This window comes from Rosa rugosa, chromosome 2 (assembly GCF_958449725.1).
Source record: "Rosa rugosa chromosome 2, drRosRugo1.1, whole genome shotgun sequence".
In the NCBI taxonomy this organism is placed as follows: Eukaryota; Viridiplantae; Streptophyta; class Magnoliopsida; order Rosales; family Rosaceae; genus Rosa; species Rosa rugosa.
In genome coordinates this window covers 14,439,155-14,447,939 of record NC_084821.1, presented here as the reverse complement: position 1 = coordinate 14,447,939, position 8,785 = coordinate 14,439,155, and the positions used below count along the sequence as shown (strand labels likewise).

At 37.0% G+C, this 8,785-nt stretch overlaps 1 protein-coding gene across 1 annotated transcript; it reads left to right on the top strand.

Annotated features, from left to right (window-relative positions):
* Window positions 1-5,643: 5,643 nt before the first annotated feature.
* On the top strand, window positions 5,644-8,223 carry LOC133728112 (scarecrow-like protein 14). Its single transcript, XM_062155517.1, has one exon. The coding sequence runs from the start codon at window positions 5,846-5,848 to the stop codon at window positions 7,835-7,837; it is 1,992 nt and encodes a 663-aa protein (XP_062011501.1). The 5' UTR covers window positions 5,644-5,845; the 3' UTR covers window positions 7,838-8,223.
* Window positions 8,224-8,785: the final 562 nt, after the last annotated feature.

The window sequence follows — 8,785 nt, the reverse complement described above, 5'->3', positions numbered from 1 at the left end:
TATCTTAGATTAGCCTTTAAAGATCATCTCTGTAAAAAATCAATTGAATCAGAAATCGTTTAATTATCTAATTGAATCAAACAAATGGATGGTTCTAACAACACTTACTACTATTATGATGAACTGTCTATGTATTTCATAGAAATGAATAGCTAAAATGTCTTCAATTTGATTGATTTTTTACATAGGTAATTAATCTTTGTATGATGTTATGCAACATGAATGGTTAGATTAGAAAATTATAAAATTAAAATGCATTAATCATAATAAAGAGTGAATATGCTCATTCACCCCAGGATGAACCTAAGAAATGTCCATTTGGAATTAGGCTGAGCAGCCTAGACTTAAACTATAAACCAAGTGTTCTGATTCTATAGTAAAAGTGCTGAAAGGAAAACGAGAAAGTAAGAAAGCTAGAAATGACAGAAAATTGCGACTTATTATAAGCAAACGATACTGGATTTACTGGAGGTCCCGGAATAATGTCACTGAGAAAATTAAGAAAAAAACGAAGGCTGATAATGACACCAATATATGGCTCCAACTTGATTACTTTCAATGGATTCTTACAAGCGGGGTATGAATAATATATAGGGTTGAAGAACGATCATATTCTGCTTCTTGAGAAATCGACTATACGTAACTAGAAAGGTCCCAAAAGGATTGGGTTGATGGGAGTTTGTAGCTACCTAGCTAGCTGGGTTCTCATAATTAAGGACATTCCAAGTCAAGAAATAGACTGCTATTCCAATCGTGTTTGTTGGTATATGTTAATGTGTTATTTACTTTTATTTAAATGTTACGCATAGTGTGATTTTAACTCATTTTTCGACTCTCAAGTCTTAATTATGCACTTGAATTAATTAATCCTAAGAATTAGCAGTCGAATTATTAAGATTGAGTGTATGTAACACTTTGTACATATGTATAATGGCAGTCAAATAACAGATGATCTTTTGTAATTAATACCAGTCAAATACCAGATTCCAACATGGCTAGCTGCAGGTTATATATATCTCTGATTAAGTTGGAAGTACAATTAAGTTTGAACCTTAAGCGCTAATATATTGAAATCTAAAGTTAAATATGACGTACTACAGAATAATGTTGCAGGTTTAGAGAAACTAAACGTGCTCGCGAAACAGAACTAGTCATATTCTCTTAGAAATTATTCAGTTCACACCTTTAGATCGAGTTAATATGCATTATCGTTCAAACAATGGAGAGCCTCCATTTCCTTCTAAGTTTGATTCTACAATGTTATGTTGAATTATTTTATGTTCAATTTGTTGTAGATAGAATTCCTTGAGAATGTTCAAACATGAACATGTGGTCATTTAAAAAAAAAAAAACATGAACATGTGGCTTTAAGTGGTAACTTAGATGTATCATGTATGTCTGTATCAGTTCGATAAATACTTACGGTGATAGCTAGACGGCGGTTGGATGCGGGTTTGGTTGGCGGATTGTCGGGCTGCAAAAGGGTCTGCAGAAAATGAGTTGGGTCTAGGCAGAAGTTTGGGCCTGAGCCGCAGGTTTTGGCTTGGGTCTGGGTTTGGGCCTAATTTTGCCCTGGGCTTAGATGAGACACTCCTCTTAGTTTAGTTTCGATATGTTTTAAATCATGCACATTCACTAGTCGAGAGGTGGGAGAAATTTTTCTATCCTCCAGTAGAACCATGTCAGCTTGACACATGGTCTACCAACCCAATAGAATAATGCCTCATATCATAGCAAATTACCCTACATCCTACTGTAGTAAAACCAACGTGAAACAAAAAAAAACAAGAATTTTAAACGGGATGTTAACTATTGCCGTTAACTGATGCAAACACTATCAAAACACAAAAAAACTGAAAGTATATTCATCCTCTGCTGTCATAGTTCTAAACTCGAATTTGGGTGATTTGCTAACTCTGCGATTTTCCCCTTCAGTTTTATCAATTCTCTTTTGGGTAGATTATGTGTTTAGATGGGTGATTTTTCTTGAGCGTTAGTTTTACATCCATACTTCCAACCCCGATCCTTATAAACACAAAGAGAATGGGAGAACCAAATTCACAGAAATAGAAAGAGAAACTAAATTCGCAGGAATCGAGCAATCGAGCCGACCATGAAAAATGTGAGTATCATTCGATTGAACGATTTCGATTAGTTCCGTAATAGAATCTGAGACTAATTAAACTTGTATAGATCTCCCTTCTTGAGTATTTCATTTCTGGGATTTGATTTTGACACCCAAGTGTTGGGTATGCTATAGAGTAGTAGTCAAACGGAAGCACACCAATAGCAACACCCAATTGCCTCAGCCCTCAGGTACCGTCTCCTCTTTAGCAAATGCGATTTTTAGCTTTTCATATAAATCTGTGATTTGATTTTTCAATTCATGAAATTGAAATTAATAGTAAATTGCATCTCATTTCGGTTTGGGTATTGAAATTTGCTGTTTGTTCATGCTCTGGATTTATAGGAAGTAAGTGAAAAGATAGATTAAACAACTATAGCTTAGTTATATACGGAAGGGTGAGATATGTAAGATTACTCAAAAGTCTTCAGCAATGGAGTCGTCAAAGCTAGGAGTCAACTCTTGAGAAATATATGTTTATAAGAATTTTGATAATGATCACCATTCATATATATGCAGCCTCGGAACTTTTAGTTTGCAACTAATATAGTGGTGAGTTTACCTCAACATTGTTTTATTGAGTTAAGTTCATATCCATTCAAGCATTTGGTCACTGATTAAATATGTTCACTGTTTCGAGTCAGGAGTAGTATAGTATGTTGTTTAAAGAAAAGCCAATGTACCAAAATCAAAACGTGTGCAGCTAAATATCACTGAATTCTACTGCTCTACCAAAGCAAAGAAACTGGAGAAAGAAGCTTAGCTATATTTATTTTCTGTAATTAAATATTAGGCCTACGTTAGTCTGGGGCTTTTTATCAATTTGAGTGAGCAAAACAAAATTTATGGTGTTCCTTTTGAATTTTGTAAAGCTCTCTCTTTGATTTTGTGTTGCCATCTGAAGGCTACTGGTTGATTATCTGACTTCCTTTCTAGGACTGATCTAAAGTACAAGTTCCAACTAACATCTGATGCATACCATTTTTATTAAATGGCCAATTGCCTACTTTGAAAATTGCTAATGCAAGTGCAATGTGATATTCACCCTAACAATGTAATAGATTAGTTGGTGTTATGCATCGAATGCTAGTTATACCACAATACAAAAATATTTGGTGTTGTTTTTGAATTTTGTATAGCATGTGTTGCCCCAAAAAAAAGAGAGTATGAAATCCATGTTCATTTTAGTTCTTATTCACCTGTATAGGTATGAGTTCATTATTTGTTCACTTGTTATGAAAATATTGATTGCCTACATAGGAGAGGTACTAATCCTAATGCTCTTGTATCAATGTTGGCTTAGATTCTTAACCGTATCCAAACCTGTTTTGCAGGTTTCAGCCTTGCAGACCTAAAATTGCAGAAGCAACAAGGGAAAAGGATGCTCAATTGGCTCAACGCCGTGCACAATACGGGGTTAAAACAAATTTATGATGCAATTTGTAATCGGATAGATAATGATATCGAGCTTGCTCTTCGTGACTTAATTTATGGTTGATTGCCTAAAATATACAGAAGCTTAGGGATTGATCAATGTGTTATGTTCACGTATTTTGTTTGTATTGAGCAAGACTACCACATATTTTGTAGTGTACTGTGTACATATTATTTTTCAAGGAAATTAATGGAACAGATTAGCAATATACAATCATTAGAGACAGAGAGACTTATCTCAAAAAAAAAAAAGGGAGATCATGGATTAGACGTCAAACAAAAGGATGGAAGTAGGAATAACTAAGCTCATTTTAACTAAGCATTTAGTATATAAAACAAATGCCAGAATCCTAAACAAACACATTTTATACTCTTCATTAGTATAACATAACAATCCCGTATTTAGCAAAATCTAAGCCAATCTACTACTACTATTGGAGAAATTGGTTGTTTTTTTCTCCACTGGTAGCATATCAAGTCTTCTCCCATAAAGTATCATAGCATATCCATATCACCAAATTCATAGAACAGCTGCAAAAATTTCATATTTGAACCGAGTTAAAATTATTGCACTGTAAAGTACACTACAATGTGAAAGTAGTTCATAATAATCGGAGCAAAAACACTGAAGCAAGTATGTAAACAGGGACTAATAAATTATTTAGTAATTCACTCCAATCAATCATCTATATAATAGAGGGGTGTCGATTTACTCTAGAACACAACTCCTAAAAGAAACCAACAAAACAATAGGAAGAAGGACGCACCAAACTAATAGATTGAAGAGCCTAAGCGAAGTAGCTAGGGGAAGAGGGGGGAGGGGGATGAGCAAAGAAAGAAGCTAGCTATGTAGCTTGGGGGAAAAGAGAAGAAAAATAAAAAAGGAAAAAAAACCAGCAAAGCAAGAAACTATGGCAGCGACTTGCAACAACAGAAGCAAAAAATTAAACCCAATTCAGACAAAAAAAAAAAAAAAAAAAAAGAGGAGCAGAGCAAGAAGCTATGGCAGCAACTTGCAACAACAGAAGCAACAAACTAAACCCAAAGAAAAGAAAAAAGATGAGCAAAGCAAGAAGCTATGGCAACAACAAAAGCAACAAATAAAACCCAATTCGGGGAAAAAAAAAAAAAACCAGAAGCAAGTAGAACATGGAAGAGAAAACGGAAGCAAGTACATGAACTTTTACTATAAAAGCAGCAAACGCAGTTGGAACCCAATTCGAAAAACACAGAAGCAAGTTCATAAACTTGTACCAAATACATACATATCAGACTCAAAATAACATGATTGAACAGCTTTGTTTACCTTGATTATGATCATCGTCTGCATCTCTACTCATTGTTGGAGAGAGAAAGTTCAATCTTTATAGAAAGATAACAAGATTGTAGCAGCGAATTCTCAGGTTGATGAGATAAACAAATTTCTCTAGGGTTCCTTTGAGACTGTTTGTATAGTTAACGATAGCTGCTAACGGAAGGTTTAGGAGTTGTTTTTTTTTGTTTCACGTTGGTTTTACTAGGGTAATTTGCTATGATATGAGGTGTTAAATAAATCCACGTGGCGTTTTTCTATTGGGTTGGTAGACCATGTGTCAGGCTGACATGGTTCTACTAGAGGACAGAAAAATTTCTCGAGAGGTGGAGGTGGCTAGAGTGTAGCTGTTTCCTTCATAGGTTGAGCCATTATTTGTTTCCTACATGGGTTAAGCCATGACTCAGTTGGTATACCAACGTTTGGAACTAACTATTTTATGGCCCGTTGCTGGTTTAGTAGTCATCTTTGTTACCTCATAATGTAGTGAGTTTTTTTTTTTTTTTATTATTTTTTTTTATACTACTACGTGTTCATATATGTTAATATTACTTTGAGATAGAAGCAAACCGTTATCACTTATACGTTTCATTGTAATCTTGCTTGTAACATTTATTCTACATGAATGAAATTGTCTCTATTATTTGATTAAAGGAAAAGAAAAGAAAGAAAGAATGTTCGATACTATCCTGCCAAAAAAAAAAAAAAATTCTTTAATCACATTTTCCTCGTGGCCGAGTGTTTGAATGTTTTACGCGGTAGGTCGCGGTCCTTATCAACAGCACCCGCTTCTGACTTCCAAGTTTTCGCCTGAGCTCCACCTCCAGTGCTTTTAACCCAGACGCGTAAATGGGATTAGGGTTTAGCTCAACTCTCTCAGGTAAGCAGACTCTTCAACCCAACTCGCATCAATTTGCTCTTAGTTTCACCTAAAGTCGAATTGGGTTTCCTTCAATTTTGTGAATTTCATAACCATGGATCCACGTTTCTCTGAATTTCCCAATTTCAACGATCAAACCCTTTTGCCTGATATGTTGAATGAGTACCCAAGTAGTCACCCTTTTGAAGATCTTAGCTTTTTGGACCCAAATCTCAGTAACTATGCTCTATCATCAAGCTTTACCCCTGAGGGAGATGACGGTGAGTTTTCTGGTAGTGTGCTCAAGTACATAAACCAGATGCTTATGGAGGAGGACATGGAATTAAAACCCTGTATGTTCCATGACCCTTTGGCTCTTCAAGCCACTGAGGAGTCTCTTTATGAGGCTATTGGAGGGAAGTACCCAACTTCCCAACACCAAAACCCTCTTTGTACTGATCAAAATGTGCATGGAAATGGGAATGGGAATGGGATGGTGGATTGTGAGCTTATGGTTCCTGATGTAATTTGTAAGAATGAATTGTTAGTGCAATTTAACCGAGGGGCAGAGGAGGGTAGTAAGTTTCTTCCTAGAGGTCAATTGATTAGTGCGGAGGGCAACAAGCCGTATGCTGTGGCGGATAGAAAGGTTGGAGATGTGGTAGTTACGACCCAGAAGAATGGGAGTGAGCATTTTCGTGTTGGTTCTAGAGGAAAGAAAAATCATCAAAGGGAAGATATAGATTTGGAGGATGGGAGGAGTAACAAGCAATCGGCGGTTTATATGGATGGTGAAGAGGGTGAGCTGTCTGATATTTTTGACAAGGTGTTGCTCTCCAAGCCTATCAAGAGTAAAGACGATCAAGTCAGTCAGAATGGAGCAAACAATGGCCTGCAGCCGGATGGGCAATCTGTTGGAATTGGTAATGGAAAGGTTTGCGGCAAGAATCAAGGCAACAAGAAGGAAGTGATAGATTTGAGGGCTCTTCTGATTTCATGTGCAGAAGCTGTATCTGTTGATGATCGCGAGACTGCAAGTGAGCTACTAAAGCAGATTATGCAGCACTCTTCCCCATTTGGTGATTATACTCAGAGGTTGGCTCATTGCTTTGCAAATGCTCTTGAAGCACGGTTGGCTGCCACCGGAACTCAAATATATACTGCTTTATCTACTAAACGAATGTCAGCTGCTGATACGCTGAAGTTTTACCAAGCTTATATTGCAGTCTGCCCGTTCATGAAGATGTTGATGGTCTTTGCAAACCATATGATTTTAAAAGCTGCTGAGAAAGCAGAAACACTACATATAATAGACTTTGGTATCCTTTATGGTTTTCAATGGCCTGCTCTCATTCATTGCCTCTCAAGAAGACCTGGTGGACCTCCTAAATTACGTATTACTGGGGTAGAGCTTCCCTTAAGTGGTTTTCGACCAGAAGAAAGAGTCCAAGGGACAGGGCATCGGCTGGCAAAATATTGTACGCGATTTAATGTTCCTTTTGAGTACTGTGCCATAGCCAAAAAATGGGAAACTCTCCAATTTGATGACCTTAAAGTTCAAAGAAACGAGGTGCTTGCTGTTAATTGTCTGTGCCGATTTAAGTACCTCCTTGATGAGACAGTTGTGGTAAACAGTCCAAGGGATATTGTTCTAAATTTAATTAGGAAGTTGAATCCTGATGTCTTTGTTCAAAGTGTTGTTAATGGATCCCATCAGTTTCCCTTCTTTGTTCCACGCTTCCGAGAGGCACTATTCCACTTCTCTGCATTGTTTGATATGTTGGATAACAATTTGCCTCCTGACGATCAGATGAGATTGGGGTTTGAGAAAGAGTTTATTGGACGTGAAGTTGTGAATATAGTAGCTTGTGAGGGCTCTCAAAGAATTGTTAGGCCAGAAACATACAAGCAGTGGCAGATTCGAAACATGAGGGCTGGGTTCAGACAGCTGCCATTGGACCGTGAAGTCATGAACAAAATAAAGGATAAGGTAAAAATGGGGTACCACCCTTATTTTGTTGTTGATGAAGATGGCCACTGGATGCTGCAGGGATGGAAGGGCAGAATTATGTTTGCTTCTGCCTGTTGGGCACCATCTAGGACTTGAAATGCTCGACTGTTAGATTTGACTCGTACAATTTGTCAAATGCAACTTCTTTCCAACCTTGAAGGTAAAAAGCTTAGTGTACAAGAGCTTTACTTCAGTTGTGGAAACAATATAGGCGGGCTTTAGCAGTTGTTATCTCTATATCACGGCCTCTCAGTTTGGGGACTTTGGAAGATCAGCAACTGTTGTAGCTGTCTGTGCTTGTTTCCATTTTTTTTTTTTTTGGAACTATTGTAAATTACTTAGCACCACCCCACTGTATGTTGCTGTAATGCGTTACTGATTTGCCGAGTTCTAGTCTGGGGTCTGGTCGTCTGGATCCTCCCCTGTATATGTTGTAGATCAGATGCTTTTTAATTTTTTATGTGTGGTGAAAGCTTGTCCCATAGGCTACCGCCTTACAATTCTCTCCCTTTTCTTTTCAAAGAGCTGGATAACTTCGGTATTAAAAGTTTGGCTTATGATTAAGAAGTACTAGTTTACTGTTGATCCTCATACTTGAATCGGCTAAACTTTGATGTAGTCTATGGTCTGTGGTCTCTGGTTTTTGCAATATTTCATCTAACTTGTGAAAGAAGAAAAGTAAGAAGAGGAAAGTTTGTCAAGAAGAAAAAGTACAGAAACAAGGACTTGTTTGGATATGACTTCTTAGAATCGGCAGTGTTCTTTGAATCGTCAGCTCCATTTCTTTATGTTGCGTATCCAATTTATTGATGAACCCAACCCTTGAACTTTCCGAGAGGCATTGGCTGATATAGAAACAGAATAGTGCAGCAAATGATGTCATATCTGAGATCCAGAAATGTGCATACTGAGAATTCAAAGCCTAATATGACTGAATACTAAGCATAGGTGTGCTCATCAGTCATCACAGTAGTCTAACATACCATTTCTAAGATAGAAACCATTGATTAAATAGAACAGAGTCACAAAATAGATATTAGAGGT

Excerpts from the sequence above, each read along its gene's own strand:
- LOC133728112 (XM_062155517.1), top strand. The coding sequence starts at position 5,846 with ATGGATCCACGTTTCTCTGAATTTCCCAATTTCAACGATCAAACCCTT.